A 17,187-nucleotide genomic window follows, 5' to 3' on the forward strand; every position below is an offset into this window, starting at 1 on the left:
TTCCAGAAAAGTAAAGAATTATCCTTACTAGAATCCAATCGAAAAATACTCCTAAGTTCAACGTATGCATTATCTCATGTACATTTTGCTAGTCCATCTTTCCATTCTGATCCATCACATGAAATGTGTGCGAATACATCATCCACAACTAGCCTATTTTCTTCGTAATTTTTAAAACGATCATGAGACCCTAAAATGAACTAACCGTACACAGTAAGGAGTAAGGAGAACAAATATAAAGAGGAAAACAAAATAATAAAAGAAATGTACATGAAGGCAGATAAATATATAAAGAAGAGAGAAAAGAAAATGAAAAACCTGAACAAAATAGCCCGAATAAATGCAAACATTAAGCTGAGGGTCTTTGGGTGATAATATCATTAGCACTTCGGATTTTTCTTGTGTTCAGGCCCTGCTTAACAAAAGTCATTCCTTCTATGGACCATGCATTCTTTGAACCAAGTTTATTGCAAGCGAAGTCAAGCTACTGTTTCATCTTTCTAGTTAAGTACTCCGACACAAACATACCCGTTTTCGCTAGGTTTGATTTAGCTAGGAAAACAGATTTCGCAACCTCTTGGCTACAAAATACAACGCTAACGGGAGACAGGTTAGAACTGTCCCGACTGGATGAAGATTGGAACCGACGAATGTTCAGCATATGCAAATTTGCAATATCTGGTAGTCCCATTTTGTCTCCAATAATTTCTTTTACTGCCATCTCCTTGAGTTTGACTCCTTGAGTTTGACTCCTTGAGTTTGACTCCTTGAGCTGACTCCTTGAGTTTGCTTTAAACTACTGAAAATTAGCGTATCCAATCTCATTTTTTGATCCATATTATCCGTTCTCAGTTCGATCACTTCAAATCTGTCCTCCAGGGATCCAATTTAGTTTTTGAGCCCAGATAACATTTTTTCAAAAGAGCTGAACTTAGCCGAGTATTCAAGCAGGATCGCATCGTGAATTTTGGAAACTGTGTCTTCTGCACCAGCAGAGTTGAGCCCCGAAGGAGGAACCGTGCTCAAGTTATCACGAACTTTTGTTCAATTTCATTGCGCAAACCACTTCCACCATATTAATATCCGTAATAGCATGTATGTGTTGCCTTTTGGTGAGTTGAACACCCCCATATGGTTTCTCGAAAGTTTCATCTTGATACTGTAAGCTGTTCTAAAAATATTGCTGATACGCCCCTTTTGACCCCCCTTTGACGCCCTTTTCATATGAATACTCTTAACCTTAGAAGTAGTTGCAGTGGAAACAGTAGTTGGAGTAGTTTACTAGCAGTGGTAGTAATAGTAGTAGTAGCAGTATTAGCAGTATTAGTAGTAGTAGTAGCAATAGCATCCACACACTACCTTTCAGTCAATTGATCTTTTCCTTTAAGCACTCTCTGAAAGTTACAACTTAATATCTAGATCCATTCTGTAGATGCCCCCATTTGACAATCAGAATGACGATAGCATGTTTCGATTTAGCTGAAATTTACCCTCAGTATTCTGTGAAATGTTTACCTTCATACGCTTATCCTTCATAGTATTAGTATCATAATAGCAGTGGTAATAGCAGGGGCAGTAGTATAAGTAATATTTTCTTATTAGTAGTAGCAGTAACAGCAATAGCAGCAGCATTAACAGCAGTAGTAGCATGTACACGTTGCTTTTTGGTTAGTTGTACATCCACCCCAAGGCTCCGGCAGTTTCATCTTGATACGGTAAGCCGTTCCAAATTTTTTTTCATCCGCCTTTTTGGCAATATTTATGCTTATAGTATGTCTGAATTTAGTTCAGCTTTACTCTTAACATTTCCTCAGATGTTCATTTCAATACTCTCAGTCTTGGTAGTACTCGCTAAAGAAGCAGTAGTTCTATTGACAGTAATAGTAATAGTAGCAGTAGTATTAGTAGTGGCAGTGGTAGTAGTAGTAGTAGTGGTAACAGTAGTAGTGGTGGCAGTTATAGTAGTAGTACTAACGAGTAAATATTGCCTTTTTAGTCAATTGATCACCCCCCTTACTTGTCCTTGTAACTTGTCGTAAATTAAACTTTTTCTTAAATATTAAATTTTTTTAGAAAGTAACAAATAAAAGTTTTTTTGCTGGTATCTATTGAAAGCTTTTCGACCGCCCAAAGACAAATCACAATGCCAATAGAATATCTTTAGAACATTTATATTAACCCAGAAGACGGAGAAGAATTAAGCTGAATAAAATTTTTGAACCGAATATGAAAAAAAAAATCGAAATAGGCAAGCAGGTGAATACTAAATGATGCGCAATTAGGAGAGAGAACAAACAGATAAAAGGGTAAGCATTTAGGCATCATAGAAAATATTCAACAAGCAAATGCAACACATATTCATGAATATTCATATTAATTGAATATGCATATTCACCACGCCTAACTACCCAATCTCCTCAACCTCCTGGAAATATGGAGGAAAACATTTTTAGCTTATTCTCATCCTTGCAGTAGTTAACTAGTTTTTTCAGCAGTCAACTTGCAGTTTATTTACAGTTCTAAATTAATATATTCAGTCATTGTTGAGTTATGACCTTTTGAAAAAGCCGTATGTACATAAAATATTTTGGTTTAGTTCAGCACTCCCCTCAACATCCTCTGAAAGGCTCACCTGGATGCCTCCCGTCTGTTTGGAAAGTAAAGGTCAACCATACCCACCTTTCTCAATAGCATATACTATATGCAAAACATATGTACACAATGGACAAATCGCCTAACTTATAGCCCTTGCCCTGAGAGCTGTGGGGGCTGACATCCCTTAAGACATACTTAATGGACCTTTCAACTATTCTGAACAAAATAGCTGTTTCACAATTTTGTTTGGATGTGATTTTGAGTGATGATAAGCATAGGAGGAGGGGTAGGGGTTATCCTCCAATATCTTTTGACTCTTAAAAAGGACACTGGAATTTTCAATTCAATAAAACTTACATGCCCCTTGGGCAGGGGTGGATCCATGATTTTCTTTAGGGGGAAGGCAAAATAGGTTGATCCGATAAACTTTCATTAGGAGCAAGTTTGATTAACGCAAACTTGCGTTAATTAAGTAAATTACACTACTTTAGACTACACTAGGGGGCGCACGCCCCCCTCATCCCCTGGATTCGCAACTGCCCTTATTCATAACTTATAACTCTTGTCCCGGGGCTCTGGGGGTTTTGTCAACCCTGGAAGCATTGATGTATGATCTTTGGTCTATTTTAAAAAAAAAATGGCTATCTCAAAATTTTAATCGGACCCATTGTGGAAAATAGGGCATGGTAAGGGGAAATCGTTGACCTCCGAGCACTTCTGACTCTTAAAAAGGGAACTAGAAATTTCAGTCTCTAATCAAATGAGCCTCCATCAAAGTTTAATCGGCCACCTCTTCTATACAAACTTTGTATTCCCCCAGGGCATAAATTATAACCGTTGTCCCCGGGCTCTGGGGGGGATGTTGTCAACCCTGGAGGCATTGTTATTTGATCTTTGGACTGTTTCGAACAAATGAGCCATCTAAAAGTTTGCACTTTACTTAGGCAGTGCTATTGCGGTATATCTATCTAGATATATCGAAACCAAGAAACTGAGATTGGGGGATCTGATATCATATCTGACTGCACTATTGAGTTTTACAGCTTTTGTGTATACTGATATGTATCCATTAAACGGGTTTCTCTTAGACGCGCTTCCTTACTATCACTACCATTTGTACACAGGAGATTTAAAGCCAATAGCGGTAGTAGCATTAAGAGTTGAAATATTAAGTTTCATTCCTGTTGTTAAAGGGCTGGGGCCCAACAAATGTTTTTTTAAGCCTTTAATTCCATTTTTTTGATTTTACAGCTGTTATTGCAACCTTCACATACGTAGAATTGCGACGTTTAACGGCAACTCAGATTCCACGAGTCGGCTACGTCAAAGCTTTGGATATGTACTCAGTCATTGTAGTTTTATTCTTATGGTCAACACTCGTTCAATATGGTTTCATTCATTCTGTCTGGAACAGAAGGTAATTTCAAATTTGGCTGTCGGCTATTTCAGTTCTTATTTTAATATTTTTTGACAGGTGGTATCCAGGTGTCACTTTTTTTTGGGGGGGGGGGGGTTACAAAAATAGATCAGTGATTAACAAGGCTTATTTGTATTAAACCCTTCTAATAAAACTTATTTGTATTTTGTTACTTTTCTACTAGTCGAATAAAAATCTCATGGGGGAAGTGCATAACCAGGTCAACCCACCACTCCACTGAATACTGCCGTACCTTTTGAGGTCACTTAGGATAAATATAAACTAAGAAACAAAGCAAAGTGCCCTCTAAAGGCTTATGGCTCAGCGGTTTGAAGACGGAAAAAAAGTAAAAGCAATGTAAATCAAGAACAAAGAAACAGTGAGTTTACCCTGAAAAAAATCTTGTAACTTATAACATTTTTTTTTTGGCTTAAAAATTTTACACAGGAGCCAATCAGATTTTAGAGAAAGGGGTAGACAGATATATTTGTGTTCATATTGAATTTTTTTTAAATATTTCAAGATACATGATAAATTTTAAAAGTACCAAAGATATCCAAATAAAAATATTTTTGTTCCCTGAGACCATCTTAAGTCTATTTATGCCTAACTACCTCAGCAGTTTAAGATTTTCCCTTAGGTTATTTCAAAATAATGATCACCAGTATTAACACTTTGGACCATCTCAACAAAAAAGCAAAACTAATTAGTTAATTTGAAAATTTAAAAATTAAAAACTAAAAATTCGCCCGTAAGTATTCAGACATATATAATGTGTTAATTTCCAAAGCCAACTAAACCATCAAAAGATATGTTTAGCTGATATGTTGGTCATTTTTTACACAATTCGACACAATTAAAGGCAATATAACTGTATCTAGCCATATCCAGGGGGAGGGGGTTAGGGGTTTGCCCCCCCCCCAAATGTTTGTCCGACTCGTAAAAACGTAACAAAAATTAGCATAAACAAATGTTGATGCGTTTTGAAGTTTTTTTTTGTACACCCCCACCCCCCCCCCCACCCCCGAAAAAAAATCCTGGCTATGGCCCTGAACTGTACTTGGAGTTGCTTTCATTAAATATTGAGCTCTTAATATTTCCTGATTTTTTTTTATATGTTCATGGTTATCTAAATTTCTACTTAACCAATTGCAACAACGTGATTTCACTTTGACAATCTTTTTCTTTAAATTTTTGGGGGCCTGGTGTATTCCACCCCCCGAAAACACCCCTAGGGGTGTTTTCCTAAAAGTTTCCTCAAAAAATTCGCCCGCATGGTTAGGTTAGGTTAGATCTGGACAATTCTGTAAAGTTTGACCCTAATTCTCCCAGATTTTAGAATATCCAGGATCAAAACTGCCCTCTGCAATCGTCTATCAAGGTAGCCCGGTCCTAGTGAGGTTTGCTGATAAAGAGAGTGCTTACGCTGTTTTCCAAGCTAAAGCAAAATTAATGAAATCAGGAATTTATGTGAGCGAGTATCTTCACCTCTGCTCTTTACTTGCATCAGAAAAACGTTGTTTTTCTTTTATTACTTGTTGTTCATTTTTAGGTTTTAAAATGTGCACAATAAACCTTACTCAGATAAAAAAATGGATTTTTTTATTTTTTACTTTGGTATTGTTACTTTGATACTAGTTTTGATAATGTGATAGTTGAAAAAAATAAAGTTTGATTTTGAAATAAGGTTATTTTAAAAATTTGAAACTTTTTGCAATCAAAAACGGACAAAAATTAATTAAAAAAAAGCTTTCCGTAAAATAAGTTTTTAAAAGAAAAGTAAAGGCCATTTTAAACTTAAGCTCAGCAGATACAAATACCCGTTAAAATTCAAACTCAAACGACCAGAAATTACTATTAAAGAATAAATGAAAGCCAAAACGAACAAAAATTAAATAAACAATCATAGCAAAAATAAAATAGAACAAGTAATAATATAAATGAATAAATAGATCTTAAAGCGAGTAATGCTTAAATTGAATATGAAAACCAAGCTTAAAACGAAAAAAAAATAGATTTTGTTATTGAAGTACAAATGAAACTTAAAACGAACAGAAACTAAATAAGCAATCAATGCAAACAAACATACGAGAGATATTAATGTAAATGAGTAAATAAATCTTAAGACGACTGGAACTTAAATTGAATATGCAAATCATTTTTGAAACGAACAGAAATTACCACAAACAAGAGTTTGGGTATCTCCTCCTTCTCTCACTGTAAAAGTCTAAAACCTACTGCGTCATTGGCGCTTTACTTAAAACTGTATGCGTCTTGAACAGTCTTGGAAAGTGTAAACAACATCAGATTGCATATTTGAAGTATAATGAAAGTAAGTGTTGAAAGATCCATCAGTTCAATAATTTATTTCATTGTAATTTTACTTTTATTTTCAATGCTGTAAGAACTGGAAAAGAAAAATTTTTGTAATATAATTCGTTTTCAGTTAAGTGCCAATGACGCAGTAGGCTTTTGGTTTTTATTTACAGTTAAGGAAAGGAGCAGTAACCAAACTATTGTTTGTAGTGAAACTATATTCAGTTGGAACAGCTTTAGAAAGAACTAATTAATTAAACTGAATATTTGATGTATAATGATATTATTTGAAAAAAACTACGTTTTCTAAAGAGTTAAAGAGGCTGAGTTGCAAGGTCGAACCTTAAAACGTACAGGGATTAGGAGGCACAGTTGGGGGCTACCACCCCCAAACCCCCGCTTTCGCAGCCTTTAAATATAAAAAAATTTCTTTAAACTGAAAGTAAGGAGCGACATTAAAACTTAAAAAGAACAGAAATTATTCCGTATATGAAAGAGGCTGTGCCATCCTCAACGCCTCGCTCTTTACGCTAAAGTTTGACTTTCTCACAACTCTTTTTTTAAACAATAAAAACTTTAGCGTAAAGAGCGAGGCGTTGAGGATGGCACAGCCTCTTTCATATACGGAATAATTTCTGTTCTTTTTAAGTTTTAATGTCGCTCCTTACTTTCAGTTTAAAGAAATTTTTTTTTATATTTAAAGGCTGCGAAAGCGGGGTTTGGGGGTGGTAGCCCCCAACTGTGCCTCCTAATCCCTGTACGTTTTAAGGTTCGACCTTGTAACTCAGCCTCTTTAACTCTTTAGAAAACGTAGTTTTTTTCAAATAATTTCTGCACGTTTTTGTACAGTTTATTACTTATTATTGCTTGACTAACTGTTAGCTGATCGTGTCAGGAGTTAAAGTTGGGGGCTTCCGCCCCCCAAACCCCCCGCTCTTGAACATTCTTGTGTTAAGGCTTTTAATTCCTGAATACTCAAATCACGTCGTACAGGGTGCCTCCTAATCCCTGTACGTTTTAAGGTTCGAACTTGTAACTCAGCCTCTTTAACAGCCCCCCAACTGTGCCTCCTAATCCCTGTACGTTTTAAGGGTCGACCTTGTAACTCAGCCTCTTTAACTCTTTAGAAAACGTAATTATTTTCAAATAATTTAAAAAAGAAACTGAGTTTCTTTTCAAAGTATATAAAAAAGTTGCTCTGATGGTGAATCGAACCCGAGTTTTCCGCCTGAAAGTCTAAAGTCTCAGCCGCTAGACTATACAAACACAATAGTAATTGTTGTTTAGCAAATAGAAGGTATTTTCGACGCAAGCAAATTACCAAAAATCTTGATATGTGGTTTTTGGAAAACAGTGAAGGAGTGATCAGATTGAGCTGAAATTTCGCCGATAAGCTTCCAGGCCCCAGGAAAGCTTATCCTCTAAATTTCAGCCCGATCAGACAACGTGCCAGGGGGGGTTGTGGTGGGAAAAATTAACCTGGGCTAATATAGGAAAACGAGGTTTTTCGTAAATGTAAATTCGGGGGGTAATTTTTTCGGTCTGAAAATATCAAAAGGCCCTAACAGGTCGAATTCTGCTTCGAATGAGTCCTCATTCAACCGGATCCGGTGCCAACTGTGGCCTGTAGGCGTGGCTAACAAAAAAAAAAAGAGATGAACAGTAAGTGGCTATATTTGGTTTTTTGAAAACAGGGAAGGAGTGATCGGATTGAGCTGAAAATTCGAGGATAAGCTCCCGGGCCCTAGGAAAGCTTAACCTCTAAATTTCAGCCCAATCGGACAACGTTAAAGGGGAGCTGTGGTGGGAGGGTCCAAACTTCCGGCCCAGTTTACCCCATGAAGATAAAGTCGGAGGAGGATGAAATTTTGCAAGTTTCTTAGTTTGAGCTTGGGCTACAAAATGCAATTACCGCCGTCTCTCTGCGACCTCTAGGACCTGAAATCACTTAACATTGTGGTGGGTCGCCTCTTTATAGAGGCACAAGTGTGCCTCCTTGATTAATTGCTGAAAGCTCATCAGTTACAAAATTTTACTATAATGCTTATGTTTATTTTCAATAGTAAGTACAAAACAAAATATTTGTAATAAAATTGGTTTTCAGTAAAGCTCCAATGACGCAGTAGGTTTTAGACTTTTACAGTGAGAGAAGGAGGCAATACCCAACTCTTGTTTGTAGTGATTTTTGTTCGGTTCAAGCTTGATTTCGTAAAACCATTGATGGAGTAAAACCAATAAGATCTATTTATTCATTTATATTATTACTTGTTTAATGTTTTTTGCTATGATTGTTTATTTAATTTCTGTTCGTTTTGGCTTTCATTTATTCTTTAATAGTAATTTCTGGTTATCTTGACTTTAAATTTTAACAGGTAATTTTATCTGCTGATCTTAAGTTTAAAATGGCCTTTACTTTTCTTTGAAAAACTTCTTTTACGGAAAGTGTTTTTTTAATTAATTTTTGTTCGTTTTTTATTGCAAAAAGTTTCAAATTTTTAAAATAACCTTATTTCAAAATCAAACTTTTTTTTCAACATCAAATGTTTATCTCATTATCAAAACTAGTATCAAAGTTCCAATGACGCAGTAGTTTTATAATTTTACAGTGAGAGACGGAGAGGATACCCAAACTCTTGTTTGTAGTGATTTTTGTTCGGTTCAAGCTTGATTTGCATATTCAATTTAAGTTTCACTCGTTTTAAGATTTATTTATTCATTTACACTAATATCTATTGTATGTTTGTTTATTTAATTTCTACTCGTTTTCAGTTTCATTTATACCTTAATAGCAAAATATTTTTTTTTCGTTTTAAGCTTGATTTTCATATTCAATTTAAGCATTACTGGCTTTAAGATCTTTTTATTAATTTATATAATTACTTTTTGTATGTTTTTTGCTATGATTGTTTATTTAATTTCTGTTCGTTTTGGGTTTAATTTATTCTTTAATAGTAATTTCTGGTCGTTTTGAGTTTGAATTTTAGCAGGTGTTTCTATCTGCTGTGTTTAAGTTTAAAATGGCCTTTGCTTTTCTTTGAAAAACTTCTTTTACGGAAAGTTTTTTCTTAATTAATATCGGGAAAGGTCTTAATAGACAAGAAATTGAAAGATACGAACTTTTTTAAAGAGATAGAAAAAATTGTACCACGGGAAAGGTGAGTTTTCTACCGTTTTGTGGCACTAAACTGCAATTTTGCCCAATGGGGGACCAAGTTGCAATAGTTTATAATTTCTGAGACGACCAATTGATCTAAAAGTACTAAAAAAAATTCATACTGAGCTTCCCAGTTTTGGAAGAAGTAATGCAGCTCGATTGTGCTTCTCAATTTCAGAGGAGGTATTGCCACATGGTTGTGCATTCATTCCCGAAGGGTCACGTAATTCATACAAGTAAAGTCACTTCAGACTGGAATCGCAAACTTTCTTATGTAGGCCTATGCCTTGTGGACAATACCCAATACTTTTTTTTTGAACAAAGCTTTCTGACTTTTTGAAAACTTTCTTTGCATAAACTATCGCTTGTTTATTTGGAATTAATTAAAAAAAAAACCTTTTCCACAAAATAAGTTCTTTCAAAAAAAAAGTAAAGAACTCAATTAAACCAAAAATGAACAAAAATAGAATCAAATAATATACCAAGTATACAACTACCACAAATCAGTATCAATAAATAAATGAAACCCAAAACAAGCAGAAATTAAAATAAATAGCAGCGTCAAACTCAAAACGAGCAGAAATTAATATGAGTAGGGTTCTAATCCCCATGCTTTATTTTAATTTCTGTTTGTTTTGATTTTCATTTATTTATTGATACTGACTTGTGGTAGTTGTATGCTGGGTAGATTATTTGATTCTATTTTTGGTAATTTTTGGTTTAATGGAGTTCTTCACTTTTTTTTGAAAAACTTATTTTGTGGAAAAAGTTTTTTTAATTAATTTCTGTTCGTTTTATATTGACATAGTATTTTTCAAGTAGAAAGGCTGAGCTTCTAAAGTTAAACAACCACTCCTTCCATAAAAACCTTAAATACCCCCTGGGCATAACTTACCACCCTTGACGCAAATCTCTGGGGTTTGTTTCAAGCCCAAAAGCCTTGTTATATGATATTTAGACTATTTTAAATAGAATGGCTGTCTCAAAATTTTTCTTAGCTGCATTTCGGAACAATACGACCTATCTGGGGGGGGGGGTTGGCTGCCCTCCGACCACTTTGACTCTTAAAAAGAGCACTAAAGCGTCTGATTACCAATCCAATGAGCCCCCTCATAAGTTTATATGACCACGCTTTCTATAAAAACCTTATATGTCCCCAGGGCATAACTTACAAACCTTGCCCTGAGGGCTGGGGTGATTTTTAATCCTCTAAAACATAATTTACTGAATTTTATGAGCCGCTGAACAAAATGGCTATCTCAAAATTTTGATTGTAAGTCTTGGGGGAAATGAGGGGCATGGAGGGGGGTTTTCCCTCTGATCACTATCGACTAATAAAAAAGGCACTAGTCCTCTCAACCTCCAATCTAATGAGCCCTTTTTGACACTTCTATGACAAAACTTTCTAAAAAAAACCTTATATGCCTCAAGGGCATAACTTAAAACCCTTGTCCTGAGGGCTATGGGGGGAGGGTTGTCAACCTCAAAGGCATAATTTCCAGATCTTTCAACTACGTTGAACAAAATGGCCACTTCAAAATGCTGATCGGAAATGTTTGGGGAAATGATGGGCCGGGGGCGGGGGGATTCTCCCTCCGATTACTTTCGACTATAAAAAATGACAAAAGCTCTCTCAATTTCCAATCAAATCACCCCTTTTTGCAGTTTTTACAACAATGTTTTCTATAAAAACATTATATAACCCGAGGTCATAACTTACAATTTTAGCCCTGAGGGCTTTAGGTGGGTTGTCATACTCCAAAACATAACTTCTGAACCCTTCAATTACGTTCACAAAATGGCTATATCAAAATGTGGATCGCAAGTATTTGGGAAAACATGGGCGTGGGGGAGGGGAGGGGTTGTCGTACTCAAAAATCTAATTTCTGGACCGTTCAACTACGTTCAACAAAACGGCTATACAAAAATATTGATCGGAAGTGTTTGGGAAATTGATGGGTGTGGGGGGCATTCGCCCTCCAATCGCTTTTGACTATTAATAAGGGCACTATCCCTCTCAATTCCAAATTGAATGCGCCCTTTTTGAAGTTTCTACGACAGCACTTTCTATAAGAACATTATATGCCCCCAGGGCCGTAATTTACAACCTTTTCCCTGGGGGCTGTGGGGGGTTTGTCATCCTCAAGGACATAATAACCTTTGAACTATGTTGAACAAAATGGCTATCTAAAAATTTTGATTGAATGTGTTCGGCAAAATGGTGGGCGTGAGAGGGGATTAGTTGCCCTCCAATCGCTTTCAACTATTAAAAAGGGCACTAGCCCTTCAAATCGAATGAGCCCATTCAAATCGAATAAGCCCTTTTCGAAGATTCTACGACAACACTTTCTATAAAAAAAAATATATGCTCCCAGGGCATAACTTAAAACACTTCCCTGAGGGGTGTTGGGGGGGGGATATGTCATCCTTGAAGACCTAATGTCCAGATCTTTAGAATACGTTGAACATAATTTTTATCTTAAAATTTTGATTGGATATGTTTGGAGAAATGGTGGGCGTGAGAGGGGGTTTGTTGCCCTTTAATCACATTCGACTATTAAAAAGAACACTATCTCTCTCAATTTCCAATTGAATGAGTCCTTTTTCAAGTTTCTACGACAATGCTTTCTACAAAAACCTTAAATATAACAAGGAGATAACTTACAACCTTTACCCTTAGGGGTGTTGGGGGTTTGTCATCTTCAAAGACATAATTTCCAGAACTTTCAACTATGTTGAACAAAATGGCTATCTAAAAATTTTGATTGAATGTGTTCGGAAAAATGGTGGGCTTGAGAGGGGATTAGTTGCCCTCCAATCGCTTTCAACTATTAAAAAGGGCACTAGCCCTTCAAATTGAATAAGCCCATTCAAATTGAATAAGCCCTTTTTAAAGTTTCTACGACAACACTTTCTATAAAATAATTATATGCTCCCAGGTCATAACTTAAAACACTTCCCTGAGGGTTTTTGGGGGGGGGGGGGGGGAAATGTCATCCGCGAAAACCTAATTTCCAGATCTTTAGAATACGTTGAACACAATTTTTATATTAAAATTTTGATTGGATGTGTTTGGAGAAATGGTGGGCGTGAGAGGGGGTTTGTTGCCCTTTAATCACATTCGACTATTAAAAAGAGCACTATCTCTCTCAATTTCCAATCGAATGAGTCCTTTTTCAAGTTTCTACGAAACTGCTTTCTACAAAAACCTTATATATAACAAGGACATAACTTGCAACCTTTACCCTTAGGGGTGTTGGGGTTTTGTCATCTTCAAAGACATAATTTCCAGAACTTTCAACTATGTTGAACAAAATGATTATCTCAAAATTATGATTTGATGTGTTTGGGAAAATGATGGGCCTGAGAGGGGGATTAGCTGCCCTCCAATTACTCTCAACTATTAAAAAGGGTACTAGCCCTTTCAATTTCCAATCAAATGAGCTCTTTTTGAAGTTTCTACGACAACGCTTACTTCAAAAACCTTATATGCCCTCAGGGCATAGCTTACAACCCTTGCCCTGAGGGCTCTGAAGGGGGTTATCCTCCTCAAAGACCTAAGGGCAGTGGTCCTTTCAATTTCCAATCGAATGAGCCTTTTTTGTAGTTTCTACGACAACATTTTCAATAAGAACCTTATATGCCCCAGGGCATAACTTACAACCCTTGGCCTGAGTTTTGTGGGGAGGGGGGATTCTCATCCTCAAAGACCTAATTTCCAGAACTTTAAACTCAGTTGAACAAAATGGGTAACTCACAATTGTGATTGGACGTGACGCGAGACAGGGGGGGCGGGAGAGGGGGATTTGTTGCCCTTTAATTAAAAAGAGCACTACCTCTCTCAATTTCCAATCGAATGAGCCCTTTTTTAATTTTCTACAACACTGCTTTCTTTAAAAACCTTATATGCCCCAAGGGCATAATTTACAATCCTTACCTAGAGGGCTGTGGGGTTTTTTTAATCCTTAAAGACCTAATTTCTTTATTTCTCATCTACGTTGAAATAAATTGCTATCGTAAAAAATTGATTGGGTGTATTTGGGGAAATAGCTGGCGTGAGAAGAGGTTTAATTGCCCTCCAATCACTTTCAAATATTAAAAAGGGCAGTAGGCCTTTCAATTTCCAATCGAATGAGCCCTTTTTGAAATTTCTACGACAACGCTTTCTATAAAAATCTTATATACCCCAAGGACATAACTTACAACCCTTGTAGGGGGTTTATCATCCTCAAAGACATAATTTCCAGAACTTTCTACAAAGTTGAACAAAGTGGCTATTTCTAAATTGTGATTCGATGTGTTCGGGAAAATGGTGGGCGTGAAAGGGGCGTTAGCTACCCTCCAATTACTTTCGACTATTAAAAAGAGCACTAGCCTTTTTAATTTCCAATCAAATGAGCCCTTTTTGAAGTTTCTACGACAACACTTTCAATAAAAACGTTTAATGCCCCCAGGGCATAACTTACAACCCTTGGCCTGAGGGTTGGGGGGGGGGGGGGGGGGGTAGGATTGTCACCGTCAAAGACCTAATTTCTTGAACTTTAAACTAAGTTGAACAAAATGATTATCTCAAAATTTTGATTGGATGTGTTTGGAGAAATGGTGGGCATGACAGGGGGATTTGTTGCCCTTTAATCACTTTTGACTATTAAAAAGAGCACTAGCTCTCACAATTTACAATCGAATGAGCCCTTTTTTAGGTTTCTACAACACCGCTTTCTTTAAAACCTAATATGTCCCCAGGGCATAATTTACAATCTTTGCCCTGAGGGCTGGGGTGATTTTTAATCCTCTAAAACATAATTTACTGAATTTTATGAGCCGCTGAACAAAATGGCTATCTCAAAATTTTGATTGTAAGTCTTGGGGGAAATGAGGGGCATGGAGGGGGGTTTTCCCTCTGATCACTATCGACTAATAAAAAAGGCACTAGTCCTCTCAACCTCCAATCTAATGAGCCCTTTTTGACACTTCTATGACAAAACTTTCTAAAAAAAACCTTATACCCCAAGGGAATAACTTAGGACCCTTGTCCTGAGGGCTATGGGGGGAGGGTTGTCAACCTCAAAGGCATAATTTCCAGATCTTTCAACTACGTTGAACAAAATAGCCACATCAAAATGTTGATTGAAAATATTTGGGGAAATGATGGGCGTGCAAGAGGGGCGGGGGGATTTTCCCTCCGATTACTTTCGACTATTAAAAATGACAAAAGCTCTCTCAATTTCCAATCAAATCACCCCTTTTTGCAGTTTTTACAACAACGTTTTCTATAAAAACATTATATAACCCGAGGTCATAACTTACAATTTTAGCCCTGAGGGCTTTAGGTGGGTTGTCATACTCCAAAACATAACTTCTGAACCCTTCAATTACGTTCACAAAATGGCTATATCAAAATGTGGATCGCAAGTATTTGGGGAAACATGGGTGTGGGGGAGGGGAGGGGTTTTCGTACTCAAAAATCTAATTTCTGGACCGTTCAACTACGTTCAACAAAACGGCTATACAAAAATATTGATCGGAAGTGTTTGGGAAATTGATGGGTGTGGGGGGCATTCGCCCTCCAATCGCTTTTGACTATTAATAAGGGCACTATCCCTCTCAATTCCAAATTGAATGCGCCCTTTTTGAAGTTTCTACGACAGCACTTTCTATAAGAACATTATATGCCCCCAGGGCCGTAATTTACAACCTTTTCCCTGGGGGCTGTGGGGGGTTTGTCATCCTCAAGGACATAATAACCTTTGAACTATGTTGAACAAAATGGCTATCTAAAAATTTTGATTGAATGTGTTCGGCAAAATGGTGGGCGTGAGAGGGGATTAGTTGCCCTCCAATCACTTTCAACTATTAAAAAGGGCACTAGCCCTTCAAATCGAATGAGCCCATTCAAATCGAATAAGCCCTTTTCGAAGATTCTACGACAACACTTTCTATAAAAAAAAATATATGCTCCCAGGGCATAACTTAAAACACTTCCCTGAGGGGTGTTGGGGGGGGGGATATGTCATCCGTGAAGACCTAATTTCCAGATCTTTAGTATACGTTGAACATAATTTTTATCTTAAAATTTTGATTGGATATGTTTGGAGAAATGGTGGGCGTGAGAGGGGGTTTGTTGCCCTTTAATCACATTCGACTATTAAAAAGAACACTATCTCTCTCAATTTCCAATTGAATGAGTCCTTTTTCAAGTTTCTACGACAATGCTTTCTACAAAAACCTTAAATATAACAAGGAGATAACTTACAACCTTTACCCTTAGGGGTGTTGGGGGTTTGTCATCTTCAAAGACATAATTTCCAGAACTTTCAACTATGTTGAACAAAATGGCTATCTAAAAATTTTGATTGAATGTGTTCGGAAAACTGGTGGGCTTGAGAGGGGATTAGTTGCCCTTCAATCGCTTTCAACTATTAAAAAGGGCACTAGCCCTTCAAATTGAATAAGCCCATTCAAATCGAATAAGCCCTTTTTAAAGTTTCTACGACAACACTTTCTATAAAATAATTATATGCTCCCAGGTCATAACTTAAAACACTTCCCTGAGGGTTGTTGGGGGGGGGGGAAATGTCATCCTCGAAGACCTAATTTCCAGATCTTTAGAATACGTTGAACACAATTTTTATCTTAAAATTTTGATTGGATGTGTTTGGAGAAATGGTGGGCGTGAGAGGGGGTTTGTTGCCCTTTAATCACATTCGACTATTAAAAAGAGCACTATCTCTCTCAATTTCCAATCGAATGAGTCCTTTTTCAAGTTTCTACGAAACTGCTTTCTACAAAAACCTTACATATAACAAGGACATAACTTGCAACCTTTACCCTTAGGGGTGTTGGGGTTTTGTCATCTTCAAAGACATAATTTCCAGAACTTTCAACTATGTTGAACAAAATGGTTATCTCAAAATTATGATTTGATGTGTTTGGGAAAATGATGGGCCTGAGAGGGGGATTAGCTGCCCTCCAATTACTCTCAACTATTAAAAAGGGTACTAGCCCTTTCAATTTCCAATCAAATGAGCTCTTTTTGAAGTTTCTACGACAACGCTTACTTCAAAAACCTTATATGCCCTCAGGGCATAGCTTACAACCCTTGCCCTGAGGGCTCTGAAGGGGGTTATCCTCCTCAAAGACCTAATTTACAAAACTTTCAACTGCATTGAACTATTAAATAGGGCAGTGGTCCTTTCAATTTCCAATCGAATGAGCCTTTTTTGTAGTTTCTACGACAACATTTTCAATAAGAACCTTATATGCCCCAGGGCATAACTTACAACCCTTGGCCTGAGTTTTGTGGGGAGGGGGGATTCTCATCCTCAAAGACATAATTTCCAGAACATTAAACTCAGTTGAACAAAATGGGTAACTCACACTTGTGATTGGACGTGACGCGAGACAGGGGGGGCGTGAGAGGGGGATTTGTTGCCCTTTAATTAAAAAGAGCACTACCTCTCTCAATTTCCAATCGAATGAGCCCTTTTTTAATTTTCTACAACACTGCTTTCTTTAAAAAACTTATATGCCCCAAGGGCATAATTTACAATCCTTACCTAGAGGGCTGTGGGTTTTTTTTAATCCTTAAAGACCTAATTTCTTTATTTCTCATCTACGTTGAAATAAATTGCTATCGTAAAAAATTGATTGGATGTATTTGGGGAAATGGCTGGCGTGAGAAGAGGTTTAATTGCCCTCCAATCAC

The 17,187-nt window shown here is 36.8% G+C and overlaps 1 protein-coding gene across 1 annotated transcript in view; it reads left to right on the plus strand.

The window, feature by feature from the left end:
- LOC148939196 (glycine receptor subunit alpha-4-like) overlaps positions 1–17,187 on the plus strand; it is a 70,302-nt gene that overhangs the window by 41,468 nt on the left and 11,647 nt on the right. Inside the window, exon 7 of the mRNA XM_089106535.1 lies at positions 3,847–4,012. Within this exon, the coding sequence (XP_088962661.1) occupies positions 3,847–4,012 (166 nt within the window). The remainder of the gene's footprint in view (positions 1–3,846; positions 4,013–17,187) is intronic.

This window comes from Artemia sp. Qi Xiang Cuo, chromosome 21 (genome assembly GCF_049724085.1).
Source record: "Artemia sp. Qi Xiang Cuo chromosome 21, ASM4972408v1, whole genome shotgun sequence".
Lineage (NCBI taxonomy): Eukaryota > Metazoa > Arthropoda > Branchiopoda > Anostraca > Artemiidae > Artemia > Artemia sp. Qi Xiang Cuo.